This window comes from Nicotiana tomentosiformis, chromosome 2 (genome assembly GCF_000390325.3).
Source record: "Nicotiana tomentosiformis chromosome 2, ASM39032v3, whole genome shotgun sequence".
Lineage (NCBI taxonomy): Eukaryota > Viridiplantae > Streptophyta > Magnoliopsida > Solanales > Solanaceae > Nicotiana > Nicotiana tomentosiformis.
The window spans coordinates 60,827,954-60,855,843 of NC_090813.1; the positions used below are offsets into that span (position 1 = coordinate 60,827,954).

At 36.8% G+C, this 27,890-nt stretch overlaps 2 protein-coding genes, 1 long non-coding RNA gene and 1 other non-coding gene across 11 annotated transcripts; 1 reads left to right on the forward strand and 3 right to left on the reverse strand.

Annotated features, from left to right (window-relative positions):
- Positions 1-8,101: 8,101 nt before the first annotated feature.
- On the reverse strand, positions 8,102-9,873 carry LOC104113288 (uncharacterized). Its single transcript, XM_009623406.4, has 3 exons — positions 9,582-9,873; positions 9,213-9,268; positions 8,102-9,013 (listed from the first exon to the last, which is right to left on the reverse strand). The coding sequence occupies exons 1-3, from the start codon at positions 9,795-9,797 to the stop codon at positions 8,407-8,409; spliced, it is 879 nt and encodes a 292-aa protein (XP_009621701.1). The 5' UTR covers positions 9,798-9,873; the 3' UTR covers positions 8,102-8,406.
- A 2,960-nt stretch (positions 9,874-12,833) lies between these two features.
- On the reverse strand, positions 12,834-12,907 carry TRNAT-AGU (transfer RNA threonine (anticodon AGU)). The gene has a single exon. It is a non-coding gene; the product is annotated as a tRNA-Thr (tRNA).
- A 571-nt stretch (positions 12,908-13,478) lies between these two features.
- LOC104113286 (pentatricopeptide repeat-containing protein At3g20730-like) lies at positions 13,479-20,133 on the reverse strand. 8 transcript variants are annotated; one of them, XM_018776724.3, is made up of 6 exons: positions 19,763-20,133; positions 17,606-19,451; positions 16,852-16,944; positions 16,621-16,742; positions 15,008-15,613; positions 13,479-13,958 (listed from the first exon to the last, which is right to left on the reverse strand). In XM_018776724.3, the coding sequence occupies exon 2, from the start codon at positions 19,423-19,425 to the stop codon at positions 17,872-17,874; it is 1,554 nt and encodes a 517-aa protein (XP_018632240.1). In that variant the 5' UTR covers positions 19,426-19,451; positions 19,763-20,133; the 3' UTR covers positions 13,479-13,958; positions 15,008-15,613; positions 16,621-16,742; positions 16,852-16,944; positions 17,606-17,871. The 8 variants fall into 8 exon arrangements, with proteins under 8 accessions (XP_018632240.1, XP_018632239.1, XP_018632237.1 ...); XM_018776723.3 differs by having other exon boundaries at positions 15,428-15,613; positions 17,606-20,133; XM_018776721.3 differs by having other exon boundaries at positions 17,606-20,133.
- A 1,572-nt stretch (positions 20,134-21,705) lies between these two features.
- LOC117280804 (uncharacterized) lies at positions 21,706-27,046 on the forward strand. The gene is made up of 2 exons (XR_004511385.2): positions 21,706-21,903; positions 26,644-27,046. It is a non-coding gene; the product is annotated as an uncharacterized lncRNA (long non-coding RNA).
- The last annotated feature ends 844 nt before the right edge of the window (positions 27,047-27,890 follow it).

Sequence of the window (27,890 nt, forward strand, 5' to 3'; positions counted from 1 at the left end):
CTAGCAGCTACCTTGCAATCTCCACAGATAGCCGGCCTGAACTCAACGATCGTCGCCTTCTAACTCACCTGGATCTGCACATAAAGTGCAGGGTGTAGTGTGAATACAACAGACTCAGTAGTAACAGAAATAACTAAGGAACTGAGCAGTAGTAACGAGCTAAGCTGAATAATCCAATTATTATTTTCACAATTAAGTACAAACAGGAGTAGACAGGTAATTTCATAAATCAGTAAGGCTACAAGGAAAATTAACAAGTAAATGCAGCAACAGCAAAAATAAATGCAACCTCACAGCAATGTCACTCCATCACTAAGTACTCGCACTCAACACCCGCACTTAGCACTCAACGCTCAACACTCTACGCTCAATGGGGGTGTGTACAGACTCTGGAGGGGCTTCCAAAGCCCAAGCGCTAAGCACGGACAACTCACGTGCCATCATATCAATACCTGGATCCGCACGGTCAACTCACGTGCTACGCGAATAACTCATGCGCTATGGTATCAATACCTGAACCCACACGATCAACTCACATGCTACGCAGATAACTCACGCGTTATGGTATTAATATCCTCACAACTAGGCCCTCGGCCTCACTCAGTCATGTACCTCTCCAGCCTCACAATGCACCACCAATAAGGGGACACAACCCACATCAAGTATCACAACATATCAGCAAAATAATAGAAACTGAGGTAAACATGTACAATAATTTCTATGACTGAGTACAAATAATGTGAACATGAATAAAGCCTAAGCATGATCTCTAACATGAAGGCAGACAAGTTCAACAACAAGTAACTACGTAAACACAAATGATGGCCATGAGGCCTCACGGGACGGATCAAGTCTCAATCCCTCGAGGTATACACCCACACGCCCATCACCTAGAATGGGTATCACTTCCAAACAGTCACAGGATATCAAATTCTCCGTGTTTATACCCTCAAAGCCAGAGTTAAAACTGTTACTTACCTTAACATCGTAAAATCCTACTCCGGGATGCCCTCGTCTCTGGACTCGGTCTCCAAAAGCTTTAAATCTAACCATAACCAGATTAATACCATCAACATATACTAACGAATCAAATTCCACAATAAAAATTACAAAATATGCCAAAAATCCGAAATCGGCCAAAACCCGTCCCCGGGCTCACATCTCGAAATCAGTCAAAAATGAAAGAATCAAAACTCTCGTTCTCGCCCGAGTCTAACCATATAAAATTTATCAAAATCGGACTCCGTTGAGTCCCTCAAATCCCTACCTAAAACTCTCCAAAACTCAAGCCCTAACTCCCTCAATTTCACTTTGAAATCACCAATCAAATCCCAAAAACGAAGATGGATTCATGAAATATAACCAAAACCGAGTAGAGAACACTTACTCCAATCCCTATGGTGAAAATCGCCCCCAAAATCATCGAAATTCGAGCTCTCCAACTCAAAATATGATCGAATGAACAAACCCTCGTTTTATATATTTTTCTGCCAGCTATTCTGCCTCGTTTCTCATGTCAAAAGATCCCCGAAACTCACTTTTTATGCCTCCAATGGATTCCTTGTGAAATTTTAGTCAAGTTAGGCTTTTGAATCACTCCATTTGACCTTATAATGAAGGAGATATGTAGGTTTTAATATTTGCAAATAGTAAAGATTTTTAAATACGCCGTCAGTGGCAATTGCGTAATTAATCTGAGAAATCTAGCAACCTAATCATTAGTAAAATGACCATAAAATCCTCATACGATGTCCAACTTCGACGATTCTTTTTGTTACGGGTCCGTAATTACGATACAGATCTAATGCTTCAATTAAAAAAAATATCGGAGCTCATTTGTTCAATATGATATCATTTATGCTTGAAAAAACGGCGTCGAAACATAAGAAAAACGAGCGCAACACAACCCAAACCTATGCAAAACTCACCCGAGGCCCTCGGAACCTCAATCAATAATTCCAACAAGTCATATATCACTACCCGAACTTAGTCGAACCTTCAGAACACCCAAAACAATACCAAAACACCAAATCAACCTCGGATTCAAGCCTAAGAACTTCTAAACTTCCAACTTTTGTCAATTCAAGCCTAATTCTATCACGGACCTCCAAATTACATTCTGGACACACTCCAAGGACATTGCTACAAAACACTTGTAGAACTCATTACCTCATACACACCTAAAGAACTAATCATACCTATTACTATGGCAATCCAACCTACTACCAAGATGTCCTATCTATCCGAGTTCCTTCTGAAATACCTTTAAATTGATACTTTGCCCTGCCATAACACCACAATCCTCATCCCAGACTTACCACACGAGACCCAAGCATAAAATCACACCGCCCTAAGGCTCATAAGCCGTTGAATACTCTCTTAAATATCCCCAAAAGTACCACAAGCACGCGCTCACACAATCAACACCTCAGTGCTCAAGCTACAGTCAAAACTCGGCCTCATGTCCTCCAGACTGGCCCGACATCAACACAAAGAAATCAAATCTCGCACCTCATCCAGGGAATCACAAGCCGTCGATGCACAACTGATACCGAGCGCTCATGTGTGCATACGAATGCATGGAAGGAATTCAAAGAGTTACACTTCAAGTTGAATCCATACCGCACGAAAAGAATTCAAGAATGTGAAATTTTCCTAAAGGTTCTGCAGCCTTTCGAAGATAAGTACAGACGTCTCCGTACCGATCCGCAAGACTCTACTAAACCCGCTCATGACTCGTGAGACCTATGTAACCTAGGCTCTGATATCAACTTATCACGACCCAAAATCTAACCATGGTCGTGATGGCGCCTATCGTGTTACAAGGCAAGCCTATTTCCCAAAATATTACTACTAAATCGATTATAAGAATTTAATAAAAGAATACCAACATTTAAATTTCTCATAAACTATATTAACTCTAAATATAATATAGAAAATATGGAAACGAGCCCCAAACATCAGGGTGTCACTAAGTCATGAGCGTCTAAAACTATAAACTAAGATATATAAACTGTCTAACTGTCCAAAAGAAGAAATGACAAAAGGAGTAACAAGGTCCTGCAGACGCTAGCAGCTACCTTGCAATCTCCACAGATAGCCGGCCTGAACTCAACGATCGCCGCCTTCTAACTCACCTGGATCTGCATATAAAGTGCAGGGTGTAATATGAGTACAACCGACTCAATAGTAACAGAAATAACTAAGGAACTGAGCAGTAGTAACGAGCTAAGCAGAATAATCCAATTATTATTTCCACAATTAAGTACAAACAGGAGTAGACGGGTAATTTCATAAATCAGTAAGACTACAAGGAAAGTTAACAGATAAATGCAACAACAGCAAAAGTAAATGCAACCTCACAGCAATGTCACTCCATCACTCAGCACTCGCACTCAGCACTCAACGCTCAACACTCTGCGCTCACTGGGGGTGTGTACAGACTCCGGAGGGGCTCCCAAAGCCCAAGCGCTAAGCACAGACAACTCACGTGTCATCATATCAATACTTGGATCCGCACGGTCAACTTACATGCTACGCGGAGAACTCACGCGCCATGGTATCAATACCTAGATCCGCACGGTCAACTCACGTGCTACGCGGATAATTCATGCACTATGGTATTAATATCCTCATAACAGGCCCTCGGCCTCACTCAATCATGTACCTCTCCAGCCTCACAATGCACCACCAATAAGGGGACACAAACCACATCAAGTATCACAACATATCAGCAAAATAATATACAATAATTTCTATGACTGAGTACAAATAATGCAAGCATGAATAAAGACTAAGCATGATCTCTAACATAAAGGCAGACAAGTTCAACAGCAAGTAACTACGTAAACACAGATGATGGCCATGAGGCCTCACGGGACGGACCAAGTATCAATCTCTCGAGGTATACATCCACACGCCCGTCACCTAGCATGGGTATCACTTTCAAACAGTCACACGATATCAAATTCTCCGGGTTTATACCCTCAAAGCCAGAGTTAAAACTGTTACTTACCTTAACAACGTAAAATCCTACTCCGGGATGCCCTCGTCTTTGGACTCGGTCTCTAAAAGTTCCAAATCTAACCATAACCAGATTAATACCATCAACATAGGCTAACGAATTGAATTCCACCATAAAAACTATAAAATATGCCAAAAATTCGAAACCGGCAAAACCCGGCCCCCAGACCCACATCTCGAAATCAGTCAAAAATAGCAGAATCAAAATCCTCGTCCTCTCCCGAGTCTAACCATATAAAATTTGTCAAAATCGGACTCCGCTTGGTCCCTCAAATCCCTACCTAAAACTCTCCAAAACTCAAGCCCTAACTCCCTCAATTTCACTTTGAAATCATCAATCAGATCCCAAAAAACGAAAATGGATTCATGAAATATAACCAAAACTGAGTAGAGAACACTTACCCCAATTCCTATGGTGAAAATCGCCCCCAAAATCGCCCAAATTCGAGCTCCCCAACTCAAAATATGACCGAATGAACAAACCCCCATTTTATATATTTTTTTGCCAGCTATTCTGCCTCATTTCTCATACCAAACGATCCTGAAACTTGCTTTTTATGCCTTTAATGAATTCCTTGTGAAATTCTAGTCAAGTTAGACTTTTGAATTACTCAATTTGACCTTATAATGAAGGAGATATGTAGGTTTTAATATTTATAAATAGTGCAGATTTTTAAATACGACGTCTAACTTCGACGATTCTTTTTGCTACGGGTTTGTAATTATGATACGAATCTAATGATTCAATCAAAAAAGAAATCGGAGCTCATTTGTTTAATATGATATCATTTATGCTTGAAGAAACGGCGTCGAAACATAAGAAAAACGAGCGCAACACAACCCAAACATATCTGAAACTCACCCGAGGCCCTCGGGACCTCAACCAATAATTCCAACAAGTCATATATCACTACCTGAACTTAGTCGAACCTTCAAAATACCCAAAATAACACCAAAATACCAAATCAACCTCGGATTCAAGCCTAAGAACTTCTAAACTTCCAACTTTCGTCAATTCAAGCCTAATTCTACCAAGGACTTCCAAATTATATTCCGGACACACTCCTAAGTCTAAAATCACCCAACGAAGCTAATCGAATCATAAAAATCCACATCCGAATTAGTTTACTCATAAGTCAACTTCCGGTTGATTTTTCTGACTTAACTTTCTAACTAAGAGACTAAGTGTTCATTTCACTCCAAAACTACTCCGAACCCAAATTACCAATTCAAAACAACTCAACACAGCTGAACAACACACAAATAAGCAGAAATAGGGAAAACGGGGCTATAACTCTCGAAACGACCGACCGAGTCGTTACAGAGAATTTTATCGTGCAAGATCAATTTTGATCCTTTATTTTCCTTTCCATACAAAATTATTTTCTTGGTTGTTTAAATTATATTTTATTAAATTGTTTCAAACCTATAATTATTTCATGTGTTAATTTTCCTAATATTTACCTATTTAGGATTTTCAAATCAGTTTTATTTATCGAATATGTATTATTTAAACCATGCGAGAAGTCTTAATATGTAAAATTTAAAATTAATTAAAATTTTAATAATCTTTTACAAATTATTCCCTTAAGCAAATATTTAATTTATTTTGATATAAATTTCTATTTTTTAATAATTTGTTCTTCTTACATATAAATATATTTATTAATTGACGCGACACACACGTGCAACGTACGTATGCTAAAACTAGTACATATGTTAAACCACCAAAGGTGCTCCATATCTTTAAGTCTTACAATGTAAAAGAAAAGCACAATAAATGAGATGGACTAGCAGGATAAATATATCGTCATTTCCCGTTTGGTTTATTAAAAAAATATAAGAAATAAATAATGAAGGTATGACTTATGAGCACATAAGCCAAAAGATTATGTACAGCGATGTACAACACTTAGAACAATGGTCAGTATTAGGAAAGAAAACTTTTTTGACGCATTAATCGCCTCGTTGTGAACGATTATTGCTGCCTAACTGGCACCAAATCTTGTAGAATGCAATAAAGCCTCAAAACATATGTAGGATTTAGCTAATTGTATTATGTTAGCGTTGCTTTCATTTTTTATTTTTTTAAAATGCCCCTGACAGTTTAGAATAATTAATCAACCAAAATAGCTTACCATCTAATCTCTTAAACTAAAAATAACAGGCAGATATATAATATATATATATAATTAATGTATAATTTATGTATATCAACTAAAAAAATAAATATTGAATCTGACCGGCTATTTGTGTAACAATTATTAATATAACCTATTTAATATTGGAGACTTTTGGTCTTCTCATAAAAATTAAACCCAAACCCATTTTGTACCCTATTCCTCTCTCTCCTGCCTCCAATCCATTGCAGTACGTAGAAATGAATAGCTCTAGTGGAAGCTTTAATGGAGAAAGAAATAACTTGGAGCTGAATTTCTTATATATAATTTATTAATTAGATACTTTTAGCAAGTAGGTTTCGTCATCGAAATTATTTATTGCTTAATAATCCAAAATGTCAAATTATAATTAGAAATTGATTAATGAAAACATCATTATTGAAACAAAGTTACCAGCGATACTAACTCCAGTTTAATTTTCGTTAAATGTCAATCGCTTCCCTTTTCTGTCCCATATCCTATCGCTAGCTCCGCTATATATTAGTATAAAATAAATAAATAAATAAAAATTAAAATACATGAACTTCCTAAAGCTCCTAAAATTAAATAACAAACAACAACAACAATATCTCCATCCCAATAAGTTGAGATTGATCATATGAGTTTCCATATATATATATATATATATATATATATATATATATATATATATATATATATATATATATATATATATATATATATATATATATATTTCTTTATATATAACCCATCTCATCTTAATAGTATACAAAGTAAAAATATAAGTAAAAAGTGCTAGCAATTATCTATATTTTTTAATATTATTTCCATTTGAAACACTAACCAACTCAATTTTTTGGGTGATTAATCTCCTAACTCCTATGACCTATTATAAACTTACAATTTGAATAGAGAAAAATGATCCAACAAAAATCTCTTGTATTTTACTTACTCATCTTCTGTATCATACTTAATGATCATCTTGCAAAAAAGTAATCATACAAACAATTTTTTTTTAACAATAAATCATACTATTAGTCTCCCAAAAATTGTACGTATTTGATACATGCTCATGCCAAAGCCGCACTAGAGGGTGTCGGAGCACAGAAGGCCAGAAAGCATGTGAATTACAGTTTTATCCTTATTTATATTTGGTCAACAACGAGAACGTCTATCGTTCTCGGATACAAGAGTCAAATTGGTGAAAATATTTATGTGATTTAGATACTGATTCCTTAACGTTTTTTTAAAGTAAACTTTACATAGTAACAAACACTGCACAAGAGTATTATAAATACATGTTTTATAAATGTACAACAACAATAACTATATCTTAGTCCCAAACAAATTGAGGTCGGTTACATGAATCATCATTCCTTTCATTTAGTTCAACTCCTATATATTTCAAAAATAAATAAAAAAATTAAAATAAAATAATCAAAATATTTAAAAAATAATGATCAAAGAGTAAAAATTTAACTAACTCCAAATAGTAATATAGTGATATAAGGTGGGACACATACATTAATTTATACTATTTTATACTACCATTCAAGCAAACTATTGTTTTTCGACTTCTATTTTACCTTACATATTTCGGCATAGTTGATTGTTCAAGAAGATTATGTTTTACATTTTGTACTGTATATTTGTAATTTAGTTTTACTATTTGTAGCTTTCCGGATGTTAATTTTATTTACTTTCGTTGTGTTAAGCGTTATAAGTCCAAAACACGAATAAACATATATATATATATATATATATATATATATATATATATATATATACACACACAAACTTATTGCTGTTTGTAATATATATTTATAAATTATATTTGCCTTTTACTAATAACCAAAGTAATTACTACGGAGTAATTATATTGATATTTGTAATAATTTTAAAGTTTTACAGTCGCGCATGCCAAACACTAGGGAATGAGATTCAAAAATCATCAGAAATTACAGTTTTATCCTTATCTGATTTTGTCCAACACAACAAAAAGTCTGCATCTAAACATTGCCACACATGCCAAGGCTACAGTACTGAAGCAAAAAAGCTAATGTCACCTACAGTAGAACACTTATAACCATGAAACCAAAATAATCTACCATACCCTAAATAAAGAACATTACTCCTACTTTAAAAAAAAAAATAATAATAACATTCTACGATAATCACAACACGTCTCGACAAAAACACTGATAAACTAAACTCAAAATAAAAACTGCAGTTGCATTAAATTTCACATAAGAGATTTGAGTGATCTAGCTTTTATGGGCTTACGGGCTCTTTTGATCTTACCGTTTTCTTCATCTTCGTCAAATTCTTCAGTATCCATTTGGGAAGAAGAAGAAGACGACTTTGCCCCGTGACTGTCACTAGTTGCAGGATCAGTCTTCGCATGACTTCTTTTCTTGCCCCACAAAGGACCAAAACCCGAATAATAGTAGAATTCGGAAGATGATGATTTCTTAGGACGATGGGGGCGGCCGCGGGACTCCGCCGCCGCCGTAGTCAGCTTAGAAGTAGAATGAGCTGAGTCGCTGTATTGCTTCTTCACCTGAGCAATATGGTGTTCGCATAAAATGTGCCCTTCTTTTGCCTCTCTACTGCATTGCCATCCCTTCCCATCATTCTTGCAACACAATGTCGTTATATTATTATCTCCATCTTTCTCCAACCCTAGCTGCTCCTCCATCTCCTCGTTCTCTTTCTCTTTCTCAAATTCCTTCTCAAACTTAACGAAATCATCAGCAACAATATTATTATTGTCAAAGTTATCCCATTTAGAACAATCCATCTCTTTCCTCGTTTCCCTTTCGTCGTCGTCCAGCTTCATCGACGTGATGCTGCGGAAAACACAATGGTAACGCAACATTACAAGCAATTGCATTTGAGGCAACATTTCACTTAATCCAATGATTTATACCCAACTGTTATACGGCCAAAATTTCAAATCCTAATTATCGTTTCTGAAATATAAAAAGAAATAAATTATTCTGCAGAAAGAAGAAGTAATCAAATTGATGTAATAGTCGAAAAAGTTACCTCTGCTCTGAATCATAAGAGGTCCCATTTACAGCGTAGCTATCATATCCATCCAGCTGCAGCAAAGAAATAAAATTTTATCGAAAGTTCTTAAAAGAATACAAGCTTTGCAGTGGATAATAGAGCAAACAGTCAAAACCCATGAGCTAAATTGAACGAAGAAGGCTAAATACACGACAGAAATGGTGGGATTGAGATTCATTAAGGAACCCTAATAGGAGTTCCCCATAAAACCCTAAACCACAAAGCAGATACAAAGAGAGCCAAAAGAAATGAAAGGACATTGATGAAACGAAATGAGCCTGGTATTCTATAGATCTGGGAAAAGGAGAAGAAAAATAAGGAGAAAAAGAGATTTTTTAGACAGACCTGATAAGAAGAAGACGGCGGTGGTGGGCGAAGTAGAGACTGGTTTATTTCTGGGTTATCGTTTTCTTCGTCTTGTTCTAAGGGGAATGTGATGACATCCCAAGGAGACTGATTCAGCTGGCAAACGTGAACGGGAACGGGAACGGGAACTTGTTGTTTGAGAAATGAAGAAGAATAGAGGAGCGGGGAAATTTTGGCATGCTTTCTTATTCTCATCTCTGTAAATTACACACACAAAAGTATTTTTTGTCTGTTGGGTGTGGTGTGGGGGGATGTAAAGGTTTGAGGGGTAGGCACGATGTGAGTAGATCTAAATGGGTCTTCCTTTTTCACTCTATTTATATATATATATACTCTGGCCCAATCACTAACTAGTTAATACAATAATTTTTTTTTCTTCCTTCTATTTTTCACATTAATCGGTGGGTGGAGACTTGGAGTAACATTTAAATTATCTCTATGCGACTTATAGGTCACGAGTTCGAGTCGTGAAAACTTAGGCTAGACTGTCTATATCGCACCCTTTAGAGTAAGACCCTTCCCCGTACCATGCGAGATGCCTTGTGCACCGACTGCCCTTTTAATTTTTTGCATTGCTCTTGGCTTTCTTTTTCACAAGGTAATTAAACAGTTCAAAAAATTTCTCTATTATACGAAATATTTTTGATTTATTATATGCTATATTTCAAGGCTATTCATATTTTTATCATTAGTAAATTGTCTTAATCTTGGATTTGATGTAGTCGCAATCGTACATGAGGTATAACAAAGGGTAATTTTATACAATAATAAACTTATAGGAGTAAATTTAAATATTCTTTCTAAAGTGTATTGACACGTAGAATCCACCCGAGATTCACTAAACTCAAGGATAAATACGAGATGATTTGCGTAATAAAGTGCCCTAAGAATAACAAATATTAAAATTGAAATATTTTATGTAGTAAATGGTATGTGAACCCTTTCCTTTTTGCAATAGTTGCAGTGCATTTCATTTAGTTATCAAAAGTGCTAATTGAAAAATCTAAGAACTGCTAGTACTTTTTTATTTTATTTTTAATATTGGCTAGACTAAAAAAATGGTCAAAGGGTTAATATAACCAACAAATGTAATTGTTGTTTGTTGTTGAGTTTAAGGGGCCTTATGAAATTCATGTAGTTTTACTTTTATTTATTTATTTGATACTTATATATTTGGTAGGGAAGGGATAGGATATGGGACAGAAAAGGGAAGCGATTGACATTTAACGTAAATTAAACTGAAGATGGTATCGCTGGTAACTTTGTTGCATTAATGATTTCTTCACTTAACTTTGTTTTCTTAATTTTTTTAAAAAGTACTTGATATGTTCTAATCATTTGGAAATTTAATCAATTCTAGTAATTGTTAAAATTGGACATGATGCAATAAATAAACTTCGATGTAACGAACTTGATAAAAATATCCGATTAGATTAATTATGGATAATAAATCCAAATCCCATCTATTTCAGCCGTTGTTAATTAGTTGTTGTTTGCGGGAAGTATGCAACTTACAAAAAAACAAGCACTTGAAAAAACAAACAAGTAACTATCTTTGAGAATTTTCTTTTTCCAACATCATTAGCAAAAGGGATGACCCTCCTTGGCAATAGATTTCAACTTCGCTAATCAGTGAATTAGAGAAAATAACGGCAAAATAAATCGAAGGAAGATAATGATACTGTGTACTTATAAGTAACGAAATGCATTTACCAATTAAGTTAATTGTTCTTAAAACCAAAACATATCGTAGTTATTTAGCAGGGCACCAAAATGGTCCTTTATATCATGCAGCCACAAGAAATAAAATGCCCAAATCTGTCCTTGTATTATTCAAGATTGTTCCATTTTGTCCCTCAGTTATATTTCTATATTATTCATACTCTTTAGCAAATTGTCTCGTAATGTTCTCGCCAGTAACATAATTTCAACATGAAATGTATTGTGGGCTTCACGTGTCCACATACTTTCAGAAAATAAAACTAAATTTACCGTTCAACTTTTAAGTATGAATTAAACTCACCCTCAAATTGGAGCTTCCTTAGGACCGATCAAATGGCGAAACCACCTAGCTAATTCCATCATGTCCACAAGGAAGATGATTCGAAGTTGGACTTCAGTACGAAATGAGAATTTGTTCATTTGAATCCCTTTTGTTGATCAAACAAGAATGCACACTGAGAACACTAATAAAACATTCTCTTTACCTCTACTGACCAATTAGTATTTTTACTTTTAAAAACAGATAACAATTAAATTTATAGGACATGGGATTAATTCAATACACATAATCAATGACGTTAGATTAAGCAAATAAAAAATGTAATAAATGGCCAAACCAATGATAAGAGTGAGACCGGACTCAGTTAATGGCTTGACGAGGAACCTACCTTCGGTTCCGACCTTGCACTTATGAAGAACTTTGAATAACTTTTAAAAATAAAAAGAGCAGAAGTATACTGCCTTGATATGCGTGTTACAATGCGTTTAATGAATAATAAGCTTCCCCTTTATATAGTGGAGGAGTTTTATCCTAAGTACAATCCTAAGAAAAGTAACAATCTTTCGTTTCGCTAATCACTTATTTTCTGCCGATACGGGCCGAGATTCATGCCGCGATATCCGGTTGGACACGGACATCACGGACCTTTGTTAGTCGTGTACGGTTATTTGGTAATACTCTCTGAAGCCTTGGGGCTCGAACCGGACCCGGAGGACATGGTCCTGATGCCTCCGAGGGCAGGTATTTTGCCCGAGCCCCAATACAGGGGGCTCCTCGCTATGACTCTGATTCCTTATGGTCACGTTCCTGCTCCGTTTGACTCACCGAAAAACCGGGGTGCTTAGTGGCTCGGTTTACCCGTATCCAATATGCAATTGTTGTTGGTGTATTTTCACCATTTTGGAATTATTGGAAGTAGAAAGCGTCTCCACTAGGTATAAAGAGGAAACGAGAGAAAACATTCAAAACGATCGACTTTCTTTTTTACTACTCTGGAGGGAGTCTGGAATCATTGAAGAGAAAAATTATTCCATTGATGTGGTTCATGAAGTCTTCCTCCATATTCGAAAACTTTATGAATTCGGGAAATGTTTTTCTTTTCTGTCACTAAGGAAATGTATATCACACGTCCAGAACGAGAACTCTGGGCCCTATCAAAAGAGTAATCTCAAAGTTCATTTTGCAACAAGCTCTTACGTTGTTAGTTACAACTGAGAAAGAGGAAAAAATGCTCTTGTTGAGAGTCGAACTCAAGACCTCCCGCTTACTAAACGGGTGCTCTAACCAACTGAGCTACAAGAGCTGGATGTCTATATGTTTCTCTTTTATATATTTATAAGTTATTCTCAGAGAATTCGGGAACTACTTTCAATTTCTTACTTTTTTCCCACCATTGTTTTTTGTGTCGTTACAAACTAATGTCACGTTTCCTTAAAAGGAGAGTCTTAAGAGTTAAGACTCAAGATACACAGGAAAGTAAGGAGTAGAGAGTATTTACAGTTTGTTTTAATACTGTTTTTTTTTCATTGTTAAGAACTTTCAAACCGAATATATGAACAGATAGCCCCATATGTTGATTGTTGTGTCAATAGACGTGATCGATTTATACTATTGAAATCAAAGAACTCAGCCACTTGAACATAATCATTCTCAACGGATGCCCTGGATGTGAGAGCTGATCGGGTACCACATTAACAGGAGGGGTTAACATGTTAACCTTAAAATGAGAAATTATATCTTCAATTAACTGATTATACTGTATTTATGAGATGCTTAACACTAAAAGACGCAAAAAATTTGTTCCCCAGAATAAAAGAACGAGATACGAATTGACACGGTAACTTGTTGCACAGAGATTTAGCTGTATACCTGAATTAAACAACCAAGTCCAACCCATGATTTTTAAAAGATCAGCAGTGGAAACATAAACTCATGTCAAGAGCTCCACCATGCATTTTTGTCTCAAGCAACATCGCAACTACGTGCTCTTTCCTCCAAAAGTGAAACACCAAAATATAAACGAAAGGAAAAAGAAAGGAGAGATCCGAAAAGATACGGAATGAACTATCACATGTCACAGCATATGAAACTTCAAAATCAAGAGCCTTTTGTTTATTCATGGCTTCAACTTTTTCAGCAACTCCCCCAGAGTATTTCAATACTCCCAAGATTTCAATTAATCAAATCTATATATTTACCCTGGACAAACAGCTTTTCCTTTTCCAGCTGATAATTGGTAAGTCCATGGTTTCTTCACCTATTCATACTGCATGTATCACTTTTCTAAAACTTCTCAGGAGAGAAACAGAACAGATTTGACAAGTACAATTGATGTGCCCGAGATATATTAAGACCTACAATAGAAACAGGAAACGCAAACATATTAGGGACTAACGTTCAGTTCACGAGGAATCCATAAGAATTAGTAGTAAAGTAAACCTGCTTCAGAAGGCAAAATTCAACAGCACATTGTATTACACAAAAAGAGAAACATCAGTTAAAATCTCGACTTTGCAGACAAAAAGGAATTGCTGGTTTCTCTACGAAAAGGAACTGCAGTTTCCCGTGTACCAACAGTATATCAAAAAAGTAGAGAATCTACAACATTATATGATTCTCTAGGAACGACATCAACCTTCTATACACACTGGAACCTCATGGTGTGCACCAAAAAGAAACTACTATTTCCTCAAATGTACATAGTCATTCTCTTAACAAGGTGGGTTGCTCTGATGGTAAGCACCCTCCACTTCCAACCAAGAGGTTGTGAGTTCGAGTCACCCCAAGAGCAAGGTGGGGAGTTCTTGGAGGGAAGGATGCCGAGGGTCATTTGGAAACAACCTCTCTACCCCTAGGTCTGCGTACACACTACCCTCCCCAGACCCCACTATTGGAATTATACTGGGTTGTTGTTGTTGTACATAGTCATTCTCTATCCCATCAAAACCTCTGAAAAACTCTGATCAAATATCTGCATCCAGATGATATGACGACTTTGAGTCAAGTATAAGCAACAGGACCATGTAAAGAAGAAATTAAAGGAAAAGAATGTCATTGGACAAGATGAATTAAAAATTATTTCAATCCAAATTGGTAAGTGCATCTGATAGCAAGTAATAGCAAGACAATATATTTAGAAAACTAAATCGAAGATAGCAATAGAGAATATGAAAGAGGTACCGATACCAAGTAATAGTAAGATAATATATTTAGAAAACTAAATCCAAGATAGCAATAGAGAATATGAAAGAAGTACTGTTAGCAAACTAAGGAAGTACTGATGGCAATTAATAACAGAACAAGATATGTGATAATAGTAAACTAAGGATAAAAGGGGTACCATACTAACACTAATACTATCGAACTAGTGAAGACAAAGAGAAACGCACAACTACCTACTAACCTTCTACCCTAATCTTCAACCTTCACACCCTTCTATCCAGGGTCATGTCCTCGGTTAGCTCAAGCTGCGCCATGTCCCGCCCGATCACCTCTCTCCAAGACTTTTTTGGCCTAGCTCTACCCCTCATCTTACCCCCCAAGGCCAACCTTTCACACCTCCTGACTGGGGCATTTGTGCTTCTCCTTTTAACATGCCCGAACCATCTAAGCCTTGCCTCACGCATCTTTTCCTCCAAAGGGGCCGCTCACACCTTGTCCCGAATAACTTCATTCCTAATTCTATCCAACCTAGTATGCCCACACATCCATCTTAACATCCTCATTTCAGCTACTTTCATTTGTTGGACATAGGAGTTCTTGACTGGCTAACACTCTGCCCCATACAACATAGTCGGTCTAACCACTACCTTGCAGAACTTACCCTTAAGTCTCAACGGCACATTCTTATCGCACAAGACACCGGAAGCGAGTCTCCACTTCATCCACCCTGCATCGTATGGCTTAACAACTTGATACCCCTATAGTTGTTGCAGTTTTAGATACCCCCTTATTCTTGTACAACGGAATCACAGTACTCCGCCTCCACTCTTCAGACATCTTCTTCGTCCTAAAAATGACGTTAAACAACTTAGAAAGCCATTCCAACTGGCATGATAGAACATATGAAGAATAAATCAGAATATAAAGCTATCAAATAGAAGAAAGCCACAACCGTAAAACATTATTTCAATGCAAAGGGACTGGACAGTATAAGGTCAGATGAATTATTAATAGTAGGACAGGGTGATTCAAAATTTTAAAGGCACTAAGATTCTAGATGTTACAACATTTTAACAGTAGAAATAACTGTTGGGCAGAGGCTTGATAAATTAACAGAACAGGTTCTTGAAATCCAAGTGGTATTCTAAAATCTAGTGTTTTCTTTTTAATAAATTCAGGGTATTTTCCATAAGCGCAGAGTCGCAAACAAAACAGAGGTCGTACTTATCTCCCTTTTTACTTAACCTCTAAACTAAACCAACAAATGCAAATAGAAAATAAACAAAATATATTATAGCAGCAATCAATCGAATACCAGGTGAAGCAATAAATACAAGAAAAAGAAGCATTGTATTAATAATATAATGCAGAAGAAGAGTTTTGTAAGCGAGGTGTTCCATAGACATTGTTACCGTGCTTTTCTCTGTGGTGTGAGTAATGCAGTTTTACTTGCCTACCGTTCGCTTCTGGTGTGACTTATTAGTAGCACCCATTAAGTGTCTTATGCATGCACCAGGTTGCTGGCCATCAATCCATTTTCAATGCATTCAAATTTCGTATGACAGCTACAAAATCCATAGGAGCAGTTTCTACTTTGGCAAGAAAAGAAAAAATCTACTTATAGGAGCATATAACAGCTACAGATCGACAGCCTATAGCAGCAGTCATTACTTTAAGAAAAAGCTATTGGAATAGATAGGTACAGCCGCGTGGTTTCTAGGCTTTCCTTCCGGAGTTAGGACAGATATTCCAGGGCTTCAAATCACTAGTATTATTCTTATCATTTATGACAAAAGTTCATTATAAGTAGTTAGTCTTTGTCTACATGGAGCGAAAAGGATCATTTCTACCCACCCGTTGTAGATGAGAGTGAGGTACAAAAGGAATATTTCTATCCACTTCCATTTTCACGAAGCTTTACGTGGATGGTACCACTCATACCGCACACAACCAGCAAGTAGTTTGCCTTCCACGACCTGGAATGGAAAAATAGATGATCGACATCACATACAGGAATTACGAAATAAAAAGGCCAAAGAAAATATGCACCACTCACTAAGGATCGGGAAAGAGCCAAGGCTTTACCATTTACTCCATACCCTAAAGAGCTGAAGAGATTCATGTACTCCCGTCAATGTCACAAATATACGTGAGTACCTCTTCATGTTCTGCTCACAGCTGTACCAACAGAATACATTTCAGTCAATCATTACCTGTTAAAATAATAAAGCAATTCAACAGTCTGGGGGAACTTGTATTTTCTGATCACAAGTCACAACTACTCTCGCAAATAAAAGGAAGAGAGAGTAAGAGGGTTTGGGGAAGAGAGGGGGGGGGGGGGAGCAATACTCATTTCTTAGAACGATCAATTTAACATGCTTGTTTCTTGTCATACACTCAGAATGTTTGATCAATTTCATAATACTCAACCCTTATTCTGGATTTAGGACAGCACAGGGCACATATATGCTCAGCCTTTGTCCAAACTTTGCAATACATTACAATTATACATGAAATAATAGGTAGTTATTAACACAACTTATACTCTAGATGCTTTTTTTTATCCCATAAGCTTCCAGTATTCATACGTGTCAGAGATCTATATGTCTGACTGACAAAGCAAGATTAATCATACAAAGAAGCTACTCAGTTAAAAAGATTTGAACATCTAGAAATGGCTAAATACAACATTCAATCAGACATATATAAACATAGTAGATAAAGTAGCTTTGGTTCCAAATAGACCTACTGACAGTGGGAAGTAGAAGAAGCATTTTTATTTCTTTTAGTAAGGAAGGTCCATTTTCTTCTATTTAAGAAATTAACTCAGTTAACTAACCTGTCCCTCAGGAAATGTCTTTCCACCAGAAATCTCCCCCTTTCATTGGCATGAAGCTTGAATAAGGACTTAGATCAAATGCTGACGATGTGCGGGGAATCAGTTAAACAGGTCCAGTAATAATCAGAGAAGCTTTACACCTAGTGAGATCCATAAAGCTTCATTGCATCATCACTGCTTACTGAAACTACAACTATCAAAACTCACTTTTGAAAAATCCGGGTAGTATGAAACATTATAAGACAGATCTGGATCATTTTCACATATCAGCCAGTAGGAGGAAGTGCTAACATATCATTATCGGATTGAAAAAGGCTGTAACCAGGATCTTTTGTTAACCTTCTAGTTTGAACTACATCTCGAGCATCCCGAGCACTATCCCATAAGCCAGCTGCAGAATACATACTTGCTAGAACCACATAGCTAACAGCATTCATAGGTTCAAAATTGCATAAATGCCTGGCTGCTACCTCTCCAAGGTACATATTGCCATATACCCTACATGCCCCAAGAACTGAACCCCAAAGAGAGGCACTAGGCTTTATATTCATTCTGCAAATCAAATAGTAGGATTCATTTAAACAGCCACTGCGTGCAAAAAGGTCCACAAGGCAAGAGTAATGCTCATCTCTTGGAATAATTTTATATTTTCTGACCATCTTCCTGAAACATTCCCATCCTTCAGCAGTCAACCCGTTATGACTACAAGCAAACAGGAGAGACAAGAACGTTATATCATTTGGCTCAAAACCTTCACATTCCATCTTCTTAAAACATGAAACTGCATCAACTCCTCGACCATGTGCACCATTAGCAGAGATCATTGACGTCCATGATATTATATTTTTCTCTGTCATGTGATGAAAAACATTGTTGGCATCATCAATTTCCCCTGTTTTTGCATACATATCAACCAAAGCATTACCCATGGCCACATCATGAGTGCTCTGGTATTTAATCGCAATAGCATGTAGCTGTCTTCCCAAAGACAGGGATGCTGTATTGGCACATATGTTGATCATAGAGCATAACAAAATGCTATCAATTTCCCTATGCATCCGACGTAATTCACAAAAATGTTCAAGGTACTCACTGCTATTTTTACCTTCACGTGCATAGCCAGTAATTAACGCAGTGCATGAAATCCTATCTTTGTTCTGCAACTTCTTGTATAGATAATTTGCATTGGCCAGGTTTCCACATTTTACATAGGCATCAACTAATGCTCCACTAATAATACTGTACGACTCATAACCAAGTCGAATGATACATCCATGTATCATACTGACTTTCGCTAGCCCACTACGCTTGCCACCTCCTATAGATGCTTTGAGAATGCTTCCAAACGTGAAGCAATCGGGGAGTATACCTTGTCTGAGCATCCAACGGAATAACAGAAATGCATCAATGCTAAAACCATGAAAAGCATATCCAGAAATCATGACATTCCAAGAAACCAAATCCCTCTCTGCCATTGACTCGAAAACACAAAAAGCATTCTCCATTGCCCCACACTTAGAATGAAAATCAACCAACGCACTCTGTACACACAAATTATCCAAAAACCTGCTCTTCTGAATGCACCCTTGTATTTGCTTTCCTAAATTCAAACATGATACACTAGTGCACGCCCTTAAAACGCTTCCATAAGTAAATTGATTTGCCCTCACCCCTTCCCTACGCATAGCAACAAACACATCAAGGGCTTCTTGTGAATATCCATTCTGAGAGTACCCAGATAAAAGCGCAGTCCATGAAACCACATTCCTTTCAGGCAATTTATCAAACAAATTGCAGGCAGACACCATGTCATTGGACATTGTATAGAAAATGATCAACTTGGTTCCTAAATGAACATTTGAAGGAAACCCAATAGTTATAAGATGGGAGTGGACCAAACGGCCCTGTTTATGAGCCCTTAGGTCAATGCAAAGCTGAATAATATTTGAGTAAATAGTATAGTCTGCTTTAATAGGGTTGTGAAAAGCAAGTAATAGAGCTTCCGTAAGCCTTCTGGCATTGTAGGGTGTCTCAATGGCTGATTTTAGGGGAGGAGACTGAAAGATTGGGCTAAGCCAGTTAACTACATTTCTATACGTTCTATTCATCATTCTTTTGCAGATGAATTAAAAATAAAGAAGGAGAAGAATGGCTTACATTGTGTGAGGCACAAGTATTACTAGTTGTACCAGAGAATCCAATTTCTTCTAACTTTCAAGTTTCAACTGTCACCAACTTATAGTCCGGGGCCCATTTAAAGCTGAAAAAACTACTCCTATCACTTGAGCATATTTTCCAGGGCCACAGTTTTCCCCTCAAAATTCCCAAATTTCTGATCTTTTAAGAAGAAATTAGAGATGAAAATGGATGGTGGAGTAGCGCCGATCGTGTCTCCAAGTTCAAATTGAAACGGGGGATGCATGGGAGGGGGGGGGGGGGAGGAGGGGGGAAGGATGTCTGAGAGCAGGACGGAAGAGAGAAGATAGACAAAATGGTCCCTTATGTTTGGAGATAGGTCCAAAACAGAGTGCTCATATTTTATTTTTGTCAAATAATTGACAAATCTATTATTAGCTTTAATGGCAACCGTGGCATACGCCCCCCACAAGTTCACACTTGTCAACAAATGACACCCTCCACTAAATACATATTTATATGGCAAATGACATGAGCACATATGAACGCACTGACACACCATATTCAAGGAAGGTGTCGGGAGGTGCCATGGTGTATGTTATTTATTGATGACATAGTTTGTGATAAAAAGAAAAGTCTAGATGTCCCGGTAAGGAGGTGCGAGCAGTTGGCGTTAGTGGGTACGAGGAAAGGTAGAGGATGGCCTAAGAAGTATTGGGGAGAGGTGATCATGCGGGATATAGCGAGGCTTCAGATCTCTGAGGACTTGGCTCTCGATAGGAAGTTGTGGAGTCGAGTATTAAGGTTGTAGGTTAGGAGGTAGTTAAACACATTTCTAACTCGTACGACTGTGAGGATAGTGTAATATGATTTTGTCTTAGACTGTTAGTGGTCAATGTTGTGTTCACAATGCTCTTCCATTTTCTTAGTGTCGGGCCTTATTTACTGGTTATTGTTTTTGCTTTCCATCTATTTACTGGTTCTTGTGACGTTATTATTTCTATGGTTTTTATTGATAGTACTGATATATTATCTCTTTTCGCCTTCTTGAGCCGAGGGTCTATCGAAAATAGCCTCTTTACCCCCTCGGGGTAGAGGTAAGGTTTGCGTACACACTACCCTCCCCATACCCACTTGTGAAATTTTACTAGATCGTTGTTGTTGTTGACATGAGAGCGTAGGGGCTCCGAGTAGGGGTGTCAATGGATATTTAAAAACCGATTAGACCGACCGAATCGATTTTTAGGTGTTTGTATATAAATCTATAATTGTACCGATAATTAGGGGAGGTTTTTTATTTTATAAAAATAAACCAAAAAAATACTGAACCGTACCGAATAAATTTTACATGTAGAAAATATATTTATATAGTAAGTTTAAAACTAATAAAGCATTAAATTTTTCATTGGGTCTTGGAAATATGAAAATTGTTACAAGCCAATAAGTAATTAAACTCAAAATACTAATTCTCAAAACCTATTATGCTACTTATACTTAAACTAAGTTATTTTAAGTATCTTTATTAGCGAGACACAAAGTATTCTAGTGATTATGAGTAGCAAACTACAATGTATTAAATATGTTTCCTTTCATATAATTTGGATTTACCTTTTGAATATTTAATATAGACTTTATTCTTGAGTCTCAGCTTGGTTAATATCTTTCCACTCGTGTGATTTATATTTTCTTTGCTTTTATTTGATTTCTTTTACATTGTTGTCGAATAGTTGATGGATCTATACTCTAGCCATCTTTTATATTTTTTTAATTGGATTGGATTGGATGGGGTCGGGTCGGGTCGGGTTGGGTCATTTCTATTTTAATTATATTATTATTTATTAGATTGAAAATAAAATAATATAGAATAAATACTACAAAAAATTATGTTTTCTAAACACTATAATTATTGTGTTTATAATTTTTGCGTGAAAAAATATATTTGTATGGTTTTGGGTAAAAAAAGTAATATGTATACGAGAAATTTACCCGACAAAACTGAGAACTGAGAATTTTAACTTTGAGAAAAGCTTTCGATTTTGTTGCCGACGACACCATATCCTTAAAGGGTGTAGCTTTTGCTTTGTAGCAGATGTGGACTTTTAATATGATGCACAAAGATTGGGTAGCTCCATACTTGGGCTTAAGTTTTCCACCAAATCAAAGTAAGTAATTGTACAATTCAAGTGTCTTTTTTCTGTTCTTTGTGCAGATATAGTATAAATTAACTATAGTTATTATTCTTATAAAACAAAGAGTTATGTATGTGTTCATTCATTATAGATTTAAGCATGCCAATGCAAAGGTGTTAGTTGTATGTTGAAAAGCTTGTCTTTGTCTTCCGTCCTTCCTCAAACACTTTGAAGCGGAAGCTAATGTTCACAGGGGTTGTTAGTTGCATAGAAAATAATAGGATTCTTTTCTGAAGTAAGCTATTTTAGCAGAATTTGCAAACATTTCTTCTCCTTTTGTCTTTTTTGTTTTTTGAGCCGAGGGTCTTTCGGAAACAGCCTCTCTACTCCTCCGGGGTAGGGTTAAGGTCTGCGTACACACTACTCTCCCCAAACCCCATTAGTAGGATTTTACTGGGTTGTTTCTACCTCTACGCTATAGGTTGAAATTGTTGAGTTAGTGAATTTCTCTTAGATTGCACTCTAATTGAATTGAATTTAAATTATACAGCCTGAAGTGTAATTTCTATTTGTGATTTTAGGATTTTATTAGTGCGATCATTGATCATCTTCAAAACATGACAAATAGTGGAATACAACTAGAATAATTTTTATATTCATATGTTGCATTTAACTTTTAATTAATTAATATATATATATATATATATATATATATATATTATATATTGATACTCAGTTATTGGTTATTGTATTTTAAGTAGAGCCACTGTCCTAGATTCTGAATCCCTTAACCCAAAAAATCATGAATTCGCCCCGGGAACCCATAAAATTTTAATCCTCAAGTCGCCTCTAGATTGAAACAAATATGATTGGACGAAGAGTTGCAAAATTTGTTAAAAAGAGAATGACTTTTGCTCCTAAGCCATGGAAGTCTTTGTTTTCCTATTTTGGCAGGAAACATTTCGTGGAGAAAACATTCTCAAAGATTTCAAGGTAACTAAACGTAGGTAAATAGTTAAACGAACATATTTCATCATACCAAACATACTCAAACCTAGTGCAAAAACGAAAAGTAGAATTAGATATGACCTTTGTCATTCGAGTGACAACAAATATACTTATAAAAAGTTAATGGAGAGCAAAAATGCTCTTTTAGATGCGTGTTTTGAACTGGTAATAGTCACATTTTTACTCTTGCTTAGTAGAAAGCACATAACTGTGAAGTAAAAAAAAAAAAAAAATCAATCAGTACTATTGACATTTGACCTCCTCTGGCCTGCTTCCTTGAACAAATATGCTGCTCTTATTGACTGTGCATGCGCCCTGATCTTTCTAACAATAGCTACACGCTCCAGTTCTTCTTCATAATCTATACTAGTATGTCCAACCACAATATTGGGAATGTGTTGGAGTTTGTGAAAATCTGAAGTTTGAAGCCTCGCACAAAATTCTTCAGGCATTCCTCGAATCTCCAGCTTCTCAAGGTTGGTCAATGATATCAACTCTTCTGGGAGCATCCTCAACGAGTAGCATTTGAAGATTTGCAGGCACTTGAGTTCTGGCATTGCACCTTTCCCTAGATTCATGTCTTTCATAGACATTAGCTGATCCACCCTGAGAAATTTGAGTCCACGAAACCCATTCTCCGATATCCTTATACTGTCATCTAGCTCATGATCAAAAGCTTGAATTAGTTTTAGAACTGATAGGTTTGTTAACTTCTCCAACACCAGAATGGAATCTGGGTGGATCTTGGAGTTGACCAAAGTCAGCTGGCGAAGATTAGGTGGAAACACACAAGGATGAGTTGGCATTGAGGCTAGTCGTCCCTTCAACTTAAGCTTGACAATATGATTCAACTTAGATAAACCAGCAACCAAAGATATCTGCAAGCTATCCTCTACTTCCAAGCACAAGGATTGGAGCCTCTCAAGCTCCGCTAGTGAATCACATAATCGATCTATGTCTAGGTTATCATCTCTTTCAATGAATAAACCAACTTTTCGGAGATTAGTCATTCTTGTCAGGTTTTCATTATGCATCCAATGATGAACAGGTATGCTGCCTAAAGTTTGGACATTGTTCAGTAGGTCAATCTTCAATAAGCTGGGGGAATTTATATAACCAATGAGATGCCGTAAATTCTCTAACTTCCACAAGACATTAGGAACCAGCACAGAATAATACCTAGACATGGGCATATCAATCGTTTCCAAGTTTTTCAACCGACTTATCGAACGAGGAAGCTTCTTTATGCGTGTCTTCCATCCTACGCCTAAGTACTTCAAGGAATATAGTTTCCCGATACTATCTGAGATAACTTTTAAACCAGGAGAGTCTATGTATAGCACTTTGAGAAGTTTGAAACTACTTTTACAAATACAATCAAGGTTAACTAGTTTAGCAGATGAATCAAAGGATAGAAGGGATCTCATATATGATTTTGAATTTCCTAAATATTTGTACCTCTCAATTGGACAGTAAAGGACATGGTGTCGAGGTTCAGACAGGGGTATAGACTGATTATCTACTTTCTCATGGACCTCGAGAAATATTTCTTCCTTTGCTTTCATGATACAAAAGTCTCTCAGGAGATCGTGGAGCCGGCAACTTCTAACTCTGTCATCTGCTCTAACTTGGATCACTTGAACCATATTTCTGCAAATGAGCTCATCAAGATAATCCTCAGCAATGTCCTCTAATTCTTCTTCTCCCTTCTGATGAACAAGACCATGGGCGATCCATATGTGCATTAGTTGCTGCACAGGGATGTCTTTGTCTTTTTGGAGAAGGCCCAAGTAGAGGAAGCAAGATTTCAAATGGGGAGGTAAGTCATGATAACTCAACGCCAGAATTGTTGATACGCCATAGGTTTGGCTTCCAACAAGGTGTGAACCGAGGTTTCTTTGTACTCTCTGCCACTCACTTCTTTGCTTCTTCTTCCCAGCTAAGAGGCCTCCTATAACAGTGATTGCCAGTGGCAAGCCATCACATTTTTCCAGAATCTCTTTCCCAACGTCCACCAAGTCCTGGGGACACTCTCTATCCTCGGAAAATGCTTTCTTCAGAAAGAGTTCCCAGCTCTCTTCTTCGTTCAATACTTTAAGTTCATATGGTATAGTATGGGCATCTGCATGCAAAGCAACTTCCTTTCTGCGGCTGGTAAGTAGCAATCTACTTGACTTATCATTGTCAGGAAATGACCTAGCAAGAAGATCCCATGCTTCTGTGGTCCAGATGTCATCAAGAACAATGAGATAGCATGTGTCTTCCAAGCGTCTATGGAGCATTTCCTCCAAGCCTGCCTCTGACAATTTGTCCATCGTTTCCACCATCTTCACTTTATCTTCTTCTGGATTTGCCAGTTGTAAAATGAGTTCCTTGATGATCTTCGCGGGTTTATAATCTTGAGATACATAAACCCATGCCCGAGTGTCAAACTTGTCTCTGATTTGAGCTTGGTTATAAACTTCTTTGGCAAGAGTCGTTTTACCAATGCCTCCCATACCCACAATTGAAGCAACACGGAGCCGTTTGTCCTCCCTTAGAAGGATTGACACGACAGAATTCACATGCTTCTCTAGGCCAACAGTATCCTTATTCGCAACCAAGGGCGAGGAGCGTCGTAGTTCACGCATCTTCTCCCGTGTTGTGCTTGACCCTTCCCCGAATCCGAGCCCTTGAATATGCCTGATTCCATATCTCTCACGGCTGTTGGATATCTCAAGAATTGTGGTCTGGATCGATTCAATCTCTTTCCCTACTCTGTAAAGCCTGTATAGTTTCTTAGGATAGAAGGCACACTTGATGAAGAAGCTCTGTCGTTCTTGGGACTCGACTTGGTGGATGAATATTTCAATCACATCCTCAGCATGGTAGGCAACTGCTCTGATTTCAGATACCCAGTTGCGGACTGTTGCGGCTTCTTCTTCCTCTTGCTTCATATCTGCATCTTTCAGGAAACACTTCATACGGACGAGCTCGTTTCGCACTCCTTCAACTTCTTGTTGGACACTTTGCAGGAAAACAATTTTTCTTTGGAAAAGATCAATAAGCCGCTCTGCAACATAGGAAACTGCTGCTTCAGCCATCTCTTGTTTTCTTCTTTCTTGTTGTTTGGCTCCTTAGTTATCTGGACTGAAGTCTTAGCTAACTATGTGTTTCTAGGGATAGGTTGCTGCAATGTACTTTAGGGATACTTTACTTGATCAGGCATGGCATCTTCTTTTTTCTCTCTACCTTTGTGCTTTGAATAAAAATTAGGCTAAGTTACGCTAAATATCCCTATAATATCACTAAGTTTCAAGACACACCTTTTGCATTTCTAAAAGCGACACTTAATACCCCTGTACAATGGAAATCCTACACAACATTAACGCAGTTAATTATCTGTCACTTATTTCAAATCTATAATAATTAATGAATGCACAAAGTTGCCGTATCTCCATTCTCATCCACAATTCCACATACACGCTCTTTACATCTCTAGAAAAAGTTAAGACATTTCGGATCGTTCAGATGATATATATTTCTCTTTCTTATTTTTCTGCTTCTCTTCTTCTGTCACTTCAAGTTTCAAGCAAAGGAACCAGATACTTGCGTAAGATATGCCCTCTATAACACGACTTTGTCCCCTTTCTACTAAACTTTTTGGACTCGATTTCTGCGGATAGTGGATTCCATCCTCCCAACACTTCTTCATATTTGCAAATCCTATTTATCTCGGCATGAGACCACAAAACATAATAAATGATCAATCTTCAATTCTAACAGGAGGCGAATCTACATGCAAAGGATGGGGTGGTACGTCACCCAGAAGCTTTGGTCGAGACTATGCAATAGTATGTATATATGCATTGTGAAATATTTTAAGTGACACCCTCATTAACAAAATGGTCGTAGGTGCACATTTTACTGTCATTCCACTCAAGAGGCTCGAGTTACAATCCAGAGTAGCACGTTTTACTTAGAAGTTTTATTTGGTGCATTTAAGACCTCCTATAATTATAGGAGGTTTACTTCTTTGCTTCTTTTTTCTCTTTCCTTAACAGGTGATCTTTTTTGTTTATTAGTAGTTCCTATTGCCTTCTTCTTTGTTTATTACTAGTTTATTTTGAAATTTCTTCTCCCTTTTTCCCTTTAAACATGAAATATAAAAATCTTTTTTTTTCAAAAATCTATAAATTGATAGCGAGCCTTTTTTTCTTATACAAAATGCATAATCCATAATAGTTACGTAATATATTTGCTCGATCGATTTGTCTATATTAATTTCAAAGACGAATAACCCGAACTGAACCCCAACTAGACCAAATCGATTAACTTTATACCCTATTTAGACAATATAAATTGTAGCATGGCTACGTTAAAAATATTGTGGCATCCGGAGCTTCTAAATCCTGGATCCGCCTCTGATTCTAACCATGTTTATGAACAAAATGAACCTGGGTGATATTTACAGGAAATCATCTTGCATTTGAGTTAGATAAGCAGTCTTTAATTTAATAGTTTGAAATGGCAACAGTATAATAGGTTGTTCAATAGATCTGATCTCATGCTTAAGATAATGTTAGTTCAGATTTACTAATTCAGATGTTTGTTCAACAGATTTGATCTCTGCAGTTGTTTCTTACTGATTCAAAATTAGATCCCAAATTACAGTCGCAAATTAAAATTTGGCAGAGGTAAAAGGGTTATTTTTCATGTATCATTAGTGATCCATCTAAGAAGGAAAAGGGATCACTAACGCCAAATATTGGATTAGTGGAATAGAAAATGCCTATGGTACACTCATAAATAAGAGATTTTAACGGATCAGTGACGGTGTTATTATAGGTTTGAATAAGAGACTTTAACAGACCACTACCAGTGTTAATGTTTGTGTAGGATTTTCATAGTATAAGGGTATTAAGTGTTTTGATTTAAAACTATGAGGGTGCGCTTGAAATTGAGTGATAATATAAGGGTTTTTAGCATAATTTACCCTATAAATTAAAGCTTACCCGGGCAGGCCAGCTGGT

Coding starts and splice junctions, on each gene's coding strand:
- LOC104113286 (XM_009623403.3), bottom strand. CDS start 19,716: ATGATGAATAGAACGTATAGAAATGTAGTTAACTGGCTTAGCCCAATC.
- LOC104113288 (XM_009623406.4), bottom strand. CDS start 9,797: ATGAGAATAAGAAAGCATGCCAAAATTTCCCCGCTCCTCTATTCTTCT. Junction 9,269..9,581: donor CGCCGTCTTCTTCTTATCAG/GTCTGTCTAAAA, acceptor TCTTTGCTGCAG/CTGGATGGATATGATAGCTA. Junction 9,014..9,212: donor TCTTATGATTCAGAGCAGAG/GTAACTTTTTCG, acceptor TGTTTTCCGCAG/CATCACGTCGATGAAGCTGG.